We start from the raw sequence: 13621 nt of genomic DNA, 5'->3' as shown, positions 1-13621 counted from the left end.
TAATAACTGCGTTGAACATCGAAACAAAATTAAGTCATTTATGGGGGGAAGGTATCAGTCAAGAAGATAGGTAAAAATCTAATTTTTGAGCCAAATAGTTTTTGTGGAATCGAATGATAAGAGTGTCAAAGCAGTCGGAACACAATGTGCCTGCACAGGCGAGCAGTGCAGTGACAAAATCGCCCACAGCGCGGAATGCAGGGAGCACGGCTTTGTAGCAGCGAAAGGGTTAATGCGGCCGTGGTGGCTTTACTTCATGAACTGCGCGCTCCCCCCTAAACGTAAGCTTGCGAACTATGCTATACTATGGCGCTGCTTCTCTTGGCGCGTGCGTCGTGTGCAACTGGCAACGCAGCAATCTCCCGCGTCTAGGCGGGCATGCGCGAGCCGCCAAGATAAAAGAATTGAACTATAATATTTGTCACTCGCTCCGCAGCTATTTCTCTCGCTCCTATGCAGACACTAGCGACATACGGTCGCGGACGGTGCGCTGAGCCGGCCGAGGTGGCCGTGCGGTTCTAGGCGCTTCAGTCCGGAACTGAGCGACCGCTACGGTCGCAGGTTCGAATCCTGCCTCGGGCATGGATGTGTGTGATGTCCTTAGGTTGGTTAGCTTTCAGTAGTTCCAAGTTCTAGGGGACTGAAGACCTCAGATGTTAAGTCCTATAGTGCTCAGAGCCATCTGAACCATTTTTGAACGGCGCGCTGAACTACACTGCCTTGCGCCCGAGGAGCGCGGCCGAGCTCGCTGGGTGCATTTCTTGGATGAGTCTGTCACAGACGAACAAATTACAACACTTGCCAAGACGTTCTGCCATGGAAACACTCTCCTGGGCGTGTGCAGAAGGCTGTGGGTGATAAAATGCCGATGCAGCAAGTGGCCTGCGACCTGGTGTGATACTAGCAGCACAGCAGGAACATCCATGCAGTGAGTTCTCAGCAACAGAGTCCAACCTTGTGAGTAGAGGCATAGAGCAACAATATGTGGTCACGCAGCGGGTTCGCCCTCATCACCATCAACTGCCCTCCAGAGCAGAAGCCTGGCAGCAAGTGGAATCAGACGCCTAGGTGGATAGCTGGCTTGAAGGCACTACTTCACGAGCCAGCGGTATGCCCGCAGTTGGTGAAAGCCAAGTCTTTTAGTGACTGCTTGTAGAATCAAGTGTCCACTTGGACTAGCGTAGAGCTCTCCTTGTAGGTGGTGGCTGCCAGACTGCTATTCCTTTGACTAAAAATGAACGTTATACAGGGTGTTACAAAAAGGTACGGCCAAACTTTCAGGAAACATTCCTCACGCACAAAGAAAAAAAATATGTTATGTGGACAGGTGTCCGGAAACACTTACTTTCCATGTTAGAACTCATTTTATTACTTCTCTTCAAATCTGCATTCGGGAGGACGACGGTTCAATCCCATGTCCGGTCGTCCTGATTTAGGTTTTCCGTGATTTTCCTAAATCCCTCCAGCCAAATGCCGGTATGGTTCCTTTGAAAGGGCACGGCCGACTACCTTTCCAATCCTTCCCTACTCAGATGAGACCGATGACTTCGCTGTTTGGTCTCCTCCCGCAAACAACCCCAACCCAACTCTTCTCTTCAAATCACATTAATCATGGAATGGAAACACACAGCAACAGAACGTACCAGCGTGACTTCAAACACTTTGTTACAGGAAATGTTCAAAATGCCCTCCGTTAGCGAGGGTACATGCATCCACCCTCCGTCGCATGGAATCCATGATGTGCTGATGCAGCCCTGGAGAATGGCAGCCGCCCACAATACGAGCACTAAGAGTCTCGGGGTTGCGTAGACAAGAGCTTTCAAACGCCCCCATAAAGGAGAGTCAAGAGGGTTGAGGTCAGGAGAGCGTGGAGGCCATGGAATGGTCCATCTCTACCAATCCATTGGTCACCGAATCTGTTGTTGAGAAACGTACACCCCAACACTTCGACTGAAATGTGTGGGAGCTCCATCGTGCATGAACCACATGTTGTGTCGTACTTGTAAAGGCACATGTTCTAGCAGCACAGGTAGAGTATCCCGTATGAAATCATGATAACGTGTTCCATTGAGCGTAGGTGGAAGAACATGGGGCCCCATCAAGACATCACCAACAATGCCTGCCCAAACGTTCACAGAAAATCTGTGTTGATGATGTGATTGCGGATTCTCGTCAGCCCACACATGTTGATTGTGAAAATTTACAATTTGATAACGCTGGAATGAAGAATCATCCGTAAAGAGAACATTTGCAATGAAATGAGGATTGACACATTGTTGGATGAACCATTCGCAGAAGTGTACCCGTGGAGACCAATCAGCTGCTGATAGTGCCTGCACACGCTGTACATGGTACGGAATCAACTGGTTCTCCCGTAGCACTCTCCATACAGTGACGTGGTCAACGTTACCTTGTACAGCAGCAACTTCTCTGACGCTGACATTAGGGTTATCGTCAAATGCACGAAGAACTGCCTCATCCATTGCAGGTGTCCTCGTCGTTCGTCTTCCCCAGTCGCAAGTCATAGGCTGGAAGTTCCGTGCTCCCTAAGACGCCGATCAATTGCTTCGAACGTCTTCCTGTCGGGACACCTTCGTTCTGGAAATCTGTCTCCATACAAACGTACCGCGCCACGGCTATTGCCCTGTACTAATCCATACATCAAATGGGCATCTGCCAACTCCGTATTTGTAAACATTGCACTGACTGCAAAAACACGTTCGTGATGAAAACTAACCTGTTGATGCTACGTACTGATGTGCTTGATGCTAGTACTGTAGAGCAATGAGTCGCATGTCAACACAAGCACCTAAGTCTACATTACCTTCCTTCAATTGAGCCAACTGGCGGTGAATCGAGGAAGTGCAGTACATACTGACTAAACTAAAATGAGCTCTAACACTGAAATTAAGGGTTTCCAGACACATGTCCACATAACATCTTTTCTTTATTTGTGTGAGAAATGTTTCCTGAATTTGGCAGTACCTTTTTGTAACACCCTGTATAATGGCTCAGTGCACATTGATTTTGCTACTGCACTGGGGTCTGCTCAAATAGGCCGCAAATCAGCATGTGAAATAATCGAGCTGCCTAGATTGTGTTGTATTTGCATTTTTGCTGTGTCGATATTATTTACACTCCTCACCCCTCTACTTGGTGACAAACATGGCGTTACCATCCTAACACTTTGACAGCCATGCTCCTACATCAGCAGTTATCTCTGGTGTAGCTTCTGTCCGTCTGTCTTGAACTGCTTCTTTGGCTTCTTGCATCAGCCAAGGATTATGTTTTAATTTTACACATCTGCACCAATAATTTATTTGCAACACGACATAGCTATGAGTACAATGTAGCAAGCATCTGAAAAAAAAGTTACCAACTCTCAAAACATGCGAAATCAGACATTAAGAAATAATCTCATATTAATACAAGCACGAAATGCCAAACCCAAGATAGAATCCACTGAAAGAATTCATACATAAATCATTGCAAAAGATATTGTTCACTCGTTCCAGAGACGACAGATACATACAAATCGATAAACATACATTTGAAAACATGTACATTACTGTAACAGACCAAACAAGAAATATGAAGTGAATGAATGATTGGAAGTTTACTGTGATGTTCATTCCAAAGACTGGTTAGATAGAGCTCTCCAAATGTCTGTTTTCTAACTTACGTTATTAGCTTTATTGTTAATGGTTATTGGCACTGAAGCTGTAGTGTTAGGGTAAAGCAGGTAGTCTTTTATTAACGCAATAATAAGATAATGGTAAACAATTTAATTTATTATCACACAAATATATTTAACATTTACAACAGTAAAAAACGACAGTCTTGAAACTCTTACTGAAGGCACACATTGAAGCAATAATGTTGCGATCTTGATGGCATCGTCCACCTAATCTGTGCAACAGGGCAGTAGGAAACAGAGCAAGATTCAACAATACTGGATGAGCAATTGAACAGGAGGTAAAGAGACGGCCATTAAAAGGTTACCTGACATGTACAACCTGACAACTTAAGTGTTTGTACTAAATACAAACTATTTTATGTTCAAATTCTCAGCAAAACATTACATCATACAGCCAAAAACAGAATCTGATAAACTCTGCAGCTTTTCGATGAGAAAATGATCGACAAGAAGGTCGTAACACTTAACAAATAAGGCCACTGTGCTACTAGTATTTATAGTTGTGGCCTTGGAGGTGGTTTAGGTTTTGGAGGTGGTACAGGCTTCGGCGATTGGGTAGTTCCAGCGTCGACAGAAGCGAGTTTTTCTTGCAAATACCTTAATTCATCCAAGAAAGTGCCGCCACTTCTATTTCCCTGACGATTTATCTGGTCGGTGGAACCATAGGCCTCACGCCTTTGTGAGTTTCTTGTTCCAGTATTTGGAACCGTATTCTGGGGCACATATCTTTCGTCACTTGGCTGTTTCTGTCTATCTTTGCTGACAGGATGCTTCATTTTGGTGTCCTCACCTGCTGTGTATGTGAAGTGTTCCTTTCTCCTATTATCACTGGAGCTACTTTGGTTATTATATTCCCTTTTGACCTCCCCTTCCTTTGCATGGTGATGACGATGGCGCTGACGGTGGCGATGTTCCCCCTGCTGTACATACCCAGCATTTTGTGCTTTACCTGAGGACAGCTTATATTCTGGTGTGTGCTCTGATTTTCCTTCCTGGGACTGTACAGGTCCACCACCCCTCGAACCTGATTTGTGACCTCTGAAATTGCCACGCCCTCTTCCACGATATTTTCCTCTCTGGTAACGTCCACGGTTTTGATTACCATACTGCCCAATGTTTGTTTCTACAGAAAGCAAAGGTGGTGGTTTATTGGAAGCAGGGGCTCCTACTGAAGCAGTTTCTGATGAATAATTTTCCTCCTCGAAGTCACTGCCATTATCAGAATATACCTGCCCACTTATTTCCGATTCAGATTGGAAACTGTATTCACTGCCCTCCACTTCATCGTAATATAACTGGGAATCATCTACTTGTACAACATCAGAGTGAGGCACATTAGAATGCAGCTCAGTGTTGGTTTCCTCAGAAGCTGGTGCGGCCAAATTCTGGCCAGTTTCCCTCTGACGTCTGTGTTGCTTAGTTTCTTCCACCTTTTTAGCTGCAGCAGCTTTAACGGATGCAGCAGCCGCAGCCTCCTCCTGCTGCTGCTTCTGAACGTGGTCTGAGGCTCGTTTAGCTGGTGTCCTACCAGCGCTGTCCAAAGCTTCTACATCTGCTCCGTAATTCACCAGATGTGTCACCATATCTGAGTGCCCGCGCTCTGCTGCTAGATGGAGCGGAGTTTCATCCTGATGCGTTCTGACTCCTGGTTGGATACCAGCTTCGAGTAGCATCCTTAGAGAGCGGACGGTTCCCTTGTTGGCAGCCCAGTGCAGCGCTGTCCAGCCTGCATTTGTCGTCATGTGCAAGTCGGCGCCAGCATTCAGTAGCAGCTGGACACAGTGGTGGTTAGAGCTAGAGGCAGCCTCGTGCAGTGGCGAGCAACCGTTGGCGCTCTCAACGTCTGGAGTCAGGCCCTCCGCCAAGAGGATCCGGATACCGGAGGCTGAGCCGCCACTGGCTGCATAGTGAAGAGCGGTTCTGCCGTCAATATCCCTGGCCTGGGCGTTGGCCCCCGCCTTGAGCAGCAGCATCAGCACGTGGGCATCGCAGTGGGCAGCTGCTTCATGCAAGGGGGTCACACCCCGACCATCACTGGCATTCACATCGACCGGGTAGTCTAGGAGGCACCGCACAGCCACTGACGATCCAGACTGTGCTGCCACGTGAAGGAGGGTGCGGCTCATCTCCAGCTTTGTGTGAACCAAATCTGGGTTCTCTGATAGCGCGAACCTGAAGCATAAAACAAAACAATAGTTCATCAGACCATGTTGAACAACTTGAGAACTGAAATTTAGGAGACACATTTCAAATTACGAAAGAGATGTGACAAGGCGGGTGGGCTTTCATCTGCACTGTGTTTTTGAGAAAGCTATCTGCGAATCGCTTGAAACTGGAATACTATTAGAAAGCAAAAGCAAGAATTTTTTTTCCCCTTCGATCTTTCTTCATACATAGAACATACAGGTGAAAGCAGCAGAGAGGCACCACCAGCTCTTGTTTGAGAAAACTTAGTCCCCAATGGACAACAAGGCAGTACTGTCATATCACATACCTCCCCCAGCTACGACAAAGCAGGCAGCTTAGTTTCGTCTTTAAAAGTGGCGCCATAGGTTTAATTTCTTCGATTCGTATATTTTTTAGTAGATCAGGCGTTCACTTGAGTAAAATAAATCTCTTGCTAACGATGCATCTGTCATTCAAAAAATAATAAATAAGAAGTCAATATGCTCTCTCTTGTTCTGCGGCTGTCTTGTAGAGCGTCCTCGTATTTACAACTGATAGAAACGGCAATTATGTGCAATTTTCTATCACAGTTGTGCAGCCTACATCACTCAGAATCGAAATCATTTGCAATTACGGAGCAGGATTGGAAAGTAACGCACAACATTTTTTTTCACCCCTGGCATTGCAGCAGGTATGTTGAATTTCACGACGATCTAGGTTGGATTTTAAGCTAAAGAGGATATTTTGTATTCATGTGCAGCTCTAGTGAGAAACGCCTGATCTACGAAACAAACATGAAGCGCATGTTACTGTCGTCAACTTCGAAAGAGCAGTGGGCTAAACGACATAAACCAAGTGAAATGCATAGAGGCAGATGTGGCGTGTAAGGAGACTACTGCATGGAGCGTAGCAATGTTTCTAGGTGGCGTGCATACTACCAAGAGTGTCGTGTCAACCTTAGTGATTCACTGCGAACCGTGAGGCAGGAAACAGCTGTAACTCCAGAGGATGTCAGAGCCACTGAGGCAGAAATTTTGAAGGCCCGGTCTGTGCAACTGTGAAAGTTATTGCAGCAGTTCAACATGTTTCATGGTGCGATGCAGAATACTGTTCATGACATGTTGATGTTTCGTTAAGTTAGTGCTCGATGGATGCCTAGGAACCTGACAGGCAACTACATGGGCCAGCGCATGACGACAACCTTGGATCACTTAAGCGCGTTACGCCGCAGAAGGACATGACTTTCAGAAAGGAATCGTCACTGGTGGTGAGTCGTGGGAGTACCACTACATGTCCGAAACCAAGCCGGTCTCTATGGAGTAGAAACATGCTGGTTCCCTAGTATGAAAAAAAAATCGAAGTGACTCAATCTGTTAGGAAAATGCTTGCGGCGGTGTTCTGGGATAAGCAAGGTGTGTTACTGGTGGACTTCTCTGAACACTGGACCACTATGAATGCTGCAACCTACATTAATACTTTGGTTAAGTTACGTCGTTCCCTTCATGACAAATACCACAACATTAATGCTGACGGCGTCAAGGGCCTTCATGAAAATGCTCCCCCCCCCCCTCCCCGTTGCTCCTCCTGTTTAAATTTGGGTGGGAGGTGCTCCAACATCCACCACACAGTCCGGACCTTACACCGTCGGACTTTCATCTCTTTGGTCTCATGTAGAAATTCCTGGCTGGCCAATGCTTTGCGACATCAGTGGTCCACGGATAGCTGTAGTCCAGCCAAATGGTCTCCTGCGAACAGGACATATTGAAACTGGTGCCACGATGCGAGAAATGTGTTTACAACGTTGGTGGCTATGTAGAAAAATAGGAAGAAATGTTCATTGCGATTTTTTGTTGTTACTTTTTAATCTTTTCGGTAATAAGATTACTGTGCGTTACTTTCCAATCTTCCTCTAACACAGCGGGACAGTATGGTAACTTGTGGTGTATCACCTTAACAAAGAAGATTATACCAAACTATCAGTACACAGTTCGGGACAGATTCGTGAAACCATTCGCCTGTTCGTTATACTGAAATGCAAAGCTTTACACAGCATAACCGGCAAGGAAACGGACTGACAGCTAACATGTGCCCCTACTGTACTGTACAGGAAACGAAAGATGAGATACGAACTATATTAACATTAGGAGTCAACAAAAGACAAATGTTATACAGAAGCGGTTTAGCAAACACGTCCACTTTCTTCTACCATTGAACACGGAGGAGAAAGAAAGCACTCATCTACGAGCTTCACAGACCATGATAATATGCTTCATGATATGCGGTTTTTTTGTATGACATGTTGTAGAACTTGTAAACAGAGGAACTAATTAAACTCGGAGACGAGGCACTGGCGGAATTAAAGCTGTGAGGACGGGGCGTGAGTCGTGCTTGGGTAGCTCAGTTGGTAGAGCACTTGCCCGCGAAAGGCAAAGGTCCCGAGTTCGAGTCTCGGTCCGGCACACAGTTTTAATTATTTTTTTTTATCTTATGGGACTTAACTGCTAAGGTCATCAGAACCTAAGCTTACACACTTCTTTACCTAAATTATCCTAAGGACACACACACACACACACACACACACACACACACACACACACACACACACACACACACACGCCCGAGGGAGGACTCGAACCTCCGCCGGGATCAGCTGCACAGTCCATGACTGCAGCGCCACAGACCGCCCGGAGTTTTAATCTGCCAGGAAGTTTCACATCAGCGCACACTCCGCTGTGTAGCGAAAATTTCATTCTACAGGAACTACTTGTTTTGCATTTTCATTTTTCCCCACAGCATTCTAAGTTTTTCAAGACCGACACATGGTTTTCCTGCATTCCTAGCATCGTAGTTTCAGACAGGACACAGCAACAAGGTCAGTAATGCCGGAGTTTGGATATATTAGTCAAACATTCTGACACATTAGAACGAATAGGTGCTTATATTATATGGAATTCAGTGAATTAGATAATGGGCATCTTCTGTCACTTTGATCACACCAGATCGAGGATGTGGGCTTCAGGTCGGCCGCTAAGGGGCCTATAATAACGACGTCAGAGAATTATTAATCAAAACTTTTAAGCATGTTTCTTTATCGATTTACGCTGATTGTATGGCTATATGTCATTCTTACTTGTACCAAGATCCAAAGCAATTTTTCATGATTTTCTTGATCGTACATCGTTTAAGTAAAACAAATGCTTCCTCAGTGAACATATGTGGTTATCAGTCACATCACACGTAGCTCATAATCCTCTCAAAATTTAACTAAGGTTTTAACTGGTATGTCTGCTGTAAATGAAAGCAACAGCGACCTGCTGCGGTTGTTGCTTTCCTAGCACCTAGCGAAGCTCAGGTATAAACTGTCTCACGGCCAGTCCGAAAATGGGGGCACTGTGGGCCCTAGCGACATGTAGCAAAGAGTAAAGTAGGCTCCCTCGTGTCTGTCCCGCCAACGAATAAGTGCTGTTAGTATTGATCCACCTGTATTAAAAGCTTCTGTTTTACTTAGATGTTTTAAGATCAACAAAATAATGGAAAATTTCTCTGAAAGGTGGTGTCTACTCAAATTTCTAGACACAGAAGCGTGGGACTAGTAGCGCCACTATGAGGATGCACATCATGTTTGCTTTAAATACACACCGTAACGGGTGTGAGTGTTAGTTATGTAGGAGATAAACTTGGTGAGTTGGTGTTAGTCAAGAACACCTTTACAGCGTCAAACACGCCATTATCAACACGTCACTGAATTTGAACAAGGTCGTGTAATAGGGCTCCGAGAAGCTGGATGATCCTTCTCCGATAGTGCGGACAGACTTGGCAGGAATGTAACCACTGTACATGACTGCTGGCTGCGGAGTTCACGAGAATGTATGGTCACAAGACGACCGGGTTCCAGACAGCCATGGGGCATGACCGAGAGGGAAGACGTTCGTGCTTGGCTTATGGTTCCGGTGCATCGTACGGCATCTGCAGCAGTAATTTGAGCAGTCGTTGGCACCACAGTGACACAATGAACTGTTAGAAATCGGTCACTTCAAGGACAGCTTCGAGCCACACGCTTTGTAGCGTGCAGTACACCAACCCGAAACAACTGCCATTTGCGACTTGAATGCTGCACGCGAGAGCTCATTGCAGTCTATTGCGTTTTCCAATGAAAGCTGATTCTGCCTCAGTGGCAGTGATGGCTGTTAGTTAGGACGTGGCCAGCTGTCTACGTGCTACACCAGGCTGTTCCAACCGAGCTCCAGGGAGCCGGAGCGCTGACTGCGGCAGCTCGCAGCCCGCGTGTAGGGGGAAAGCGAACTCACTGCCCCCTGGCCGCATGCAGCCGCAACTGACGCAATAATCCAGTGACAGCTATGACTGGCCGCGGGAGCCTTGTGCCTCTATTGGAGGATACCTTTCTATTCATTGAGAGGGATGGTCGTCCGCAATGTCTTGGATGTCATAAAGTATTTAATTCTGCGAAGAGGTACAATATACAACGACATTATACACGTCCTCACGCAGCGCACTACGATCAGGTAGAAGGCGTTGCTTACGAACGACATACCAGGAGACGTAAGTTTAATAACGGTTTCGTAATACGGAGGGTATCAAAACATGCAACATAGTTCGTGTTCTGTAATGCGTTTATAATTTTCAGGTGAATGAGAGCGGAGAAAACACTACTGAATCTGCAATTCGAGAAAGCTACAGTGTCGCTCACATCATTGCGGCGAGTGGCAAGCCATTTTCGGTGGGACCACTCGTAAAATCGTGCATGGCAGCAGTTGCAGAATGTTTGTTTCCAATGGAAGTGCAGGCAATTGAAGGGATTTGCCTGTCGAAGCAAACAATGTCTCGTCGAATCCTGGGCATGCCAGCGGATTTAGAGACACAGCTCAGGAAAAAGGCGGAGAGCTTTGTTGCATTTTCACTAGCGCTTGACGAAAGCACCGACATATCTGACTGCTCAGCTTGCAGTGTTTGTGCGTGGTGTCGACATGGAGCTGTAAGTAACTGAAGAACTGTTGGATGTGGTACCACTCGATTACACCGCAACAGGACGTGATATTTTTGAAGCTGTTTGTGAATCAGTAGACAATATGAATTTGCCGTGGGATAAGCTCCATTCTGTAGCGACGGACGGTGCACCACAAATGATCCGCCACCAAGGTTTTGCTTCTCGTTTGAAAAATAAACACAGGGACGAATTCGGGAAAGACATTTTGACTCTTCATTGTTTTATTCACCAAGAGGCACTGTGTGCTGAAAAAGTAGAGCTAGGTGGCGTAATGAAAGATGTCGTGAAGTGAATGAATTTTGTGCGGCGTCACGGTATGAATCATCGCCAATTCAAAGGATTCCTGAAAGATATGGAATCAGAGTATGGGGATATACCTTACCACAGTACAGTTCGTTGGCTGAGTCGGGGAAAAGTTCTTGATGTTTTCTTTGCATTCGTGAGAAAATATCCCTTTTTCTCGAAATGAAAGGGGAAGAAATGCGTTGACTGAAAGATATAAAATGGATATCAGACCTGCCGTTCCTAGCTGACACCACTACGCATCTGAATAATTTAAATCTGTAATTGCAGGGCAAAGGGCAGCTAATCGTTGACATGCACGACCAGATCAAAGCGTTCATGGAAAAGTTACGTTTATTTGAGGGGCAGATGAGTAATGGACATTTAACGTTCTTCAATCGTCTTGCTTCTTAAAAACTACCTGAAGGTACTACTTTCGGCGATTACCAAGCAAAGTTAAAGCAGATCATCACGTCGTTTGAAACACGATTCCGAGACCTCACTAGTTTGGAAATGGAACTTCAGGTGTTCAGCACTCCTTTTTCAGTTTCCCCCAAAAGACTTGTAATCGTCACTTCAATTGGAGATTATTGATTTGCAAAATTAACTTTGTTGAAAGAGCGGTACTACAACACGTTGGATTTGTCACGATGGTATCGTTCATTACAGCAAAAAACATTTCCCGAGCTGCACAACAATGCCGCTCAGATCACGTGCATGTTTGGATCTACGTATTGTTGTGAGCAGCTTTTCTCAGCAATGAAAAGAGTAAAAAGTAAGCAACGATCGTTTCTTCAATATGCAACAATGAAGGCCATCCTCCGCATTAACGCTGCGAACACTTTGACGCCTGATATTTCCGATCTTGTAATGAGAAGAAAATGTCAAGCTACAGAGGCCCAATAAATTTAGTATGCAATTTCTTGAAAAACAGTTGTTTCTTATTTATTTCCTGAACATCGTATTTCCTGGTGTAGTATGTCACCACGTCTTAGCAGCTAAGAGTATGAGGATGTCGATCTTGTAAGACGCAGCTGGCACATCAAAACGCTTTCCTTGCCGCCTGCCTCAGCCAGCCGTGCCACGTGCCGGCCCATGAATGGTCACAGCGAGCGACACGGCTCCCTGGAGCAGGGAGCGCTCCGCGGCTCACAACCTACCCGATGAGCTAAACCTGGAGTTATGGTCAAAGGTGCTACTTCGTAAGAAAGCACGAGCTTTCATCTACATCTACGTCATTACTCTGCTATTCACAATAAAGTGCCTGGCAGAGGGTTCAATGAACCACCTTCATGCTCTCTCTCTACCGTTCCATTCTCGGACGGCACGCGGTAAAAACGAGCACTTAAAATTTTTCTGTGCGAGCCTTGATTTCTCTTATTTTATCGTGATTATCATTTTTCCCTATGTAGGTGGGTGCCAACAGAACCGGAGGAGAAAACTGGAGCCGGCCGAAGTGGCCGTGCGGTTAAAGGCGCTGCAGTCTGGAACCGCAAGACCGCTACGGTCGCAGGTTCGAATCCTGCCTCGGGCATGGATGTTTGTGATGTCCTTAGGTTAGTTAGGTTTAACTAGTTCTAAGTTCTAGGGGACTAATGACCTCAGCAGTTGAGTCCCATAGTGCTCAGAGCCATTTGAACCATTTTTGAGAAAACTGGTGATTAAAATTTCATGAGAAGATCCCGTGGCAACGAAAAACGCCTTTGTTTTAATGATTGCCACTCCAATTCACATATCATGTCTGTAACACTATCTCCCCTATTTCGCGGCCGGCCGGGGTAGCTGTGGGGTTCTAGGCGCTGCAGTCTGGAACCGCGTGACCGCTGCGGTCGCAGGTTCGATTCCTGCCTCGGGCATGGATGTGTGTGATGTGCTTAGGTTAGTTAGGTTTAAGTAGTTCTACGTTCTAGGGGACTGATGACCTTAGAAGTTAAGTCCCATAGTGCTCAGAGCCATTTGAACCAGCCTATTTCGCGATAATAGAAAACGAGCTGCCCTTCTTTGCACTTCTTCGATGTCATCCGTCAGTCCCACCTGATGCGGATCCCACACCGTACAGAATAGAGCGGACAAGCGTAGTGTAAACAGTCTCTTTGGTAGACCTGTTGCACCTTCTAAGTGTTCTGCCAATGAATCGCAGTCTTTGGTTTGCTCTACCCACAATATCTATGTGATCGTTCCAATTTAGGTTATTTTTAATTGTAATCCCTAAGCATTTAGTTGAATTTACAGCCCTCAGATTTGTGACACTTACCGCGTAATAGAAATTTAGCTGATTTCTTTTAGTACTCATGTGAATAACTTCGCACTTTTCTTTATTCAGGGTCAATTGCCACTTTTCGCACCATACAGATATCTTATCTAAATCATTTTGCAAATCGTTTTGATCATCTGATGACTTTACAAGACGGTAAATGACAGCATCATCTGCAAACAATCTAAGACGGCTACTCAGATTGTCTCCTATGTTG

General features: G+C 45.7%; 1 protein-coding gene across 2 annotated transcripts in view; it reads right to left on the bottom strand.

Moving 5' to 3' along the window:
* Window positions 1–3770: 3770 nt before the first annotated feature.
* Window positions 3771–13621, bottom strand: part of LOC126199125 (inversin-like) — a 91185-nt gene continuing 81334 nt past the window's right edge. For both annotated transcript variants that reach the window (XM_049935883.1, XM_049935890.1), the window contains exon 3: window positions 3771–5869. In XM_049935883.1, coding sequence (XP_049791840.1) covers window positions 4192–5869 — 1678 coding nt within the window. In that variant the 3' untranslated portion in view covers window positions 3771–4191. The remainder of the gene's footprint in view (window positions 5870–13621) is intronic.

Source organism: Schistocerca nitens, chromosome 1, assembly GCF_023898315.1.
Source record: "Schistocerca nitens isolate TAMUIC-IGC-003100 chromosome 1, iqSchNite1.1, whole genome shotgun sequence".
NCBI lineage: Eukaryota > Metazoa > Arthropoda > Insecta > Orthoptera > Acrididae > Schistocerca > Schistocerca nitens.
This window is presented reverse-complemented; position numbering and strand designations above follow the sequence as displayed.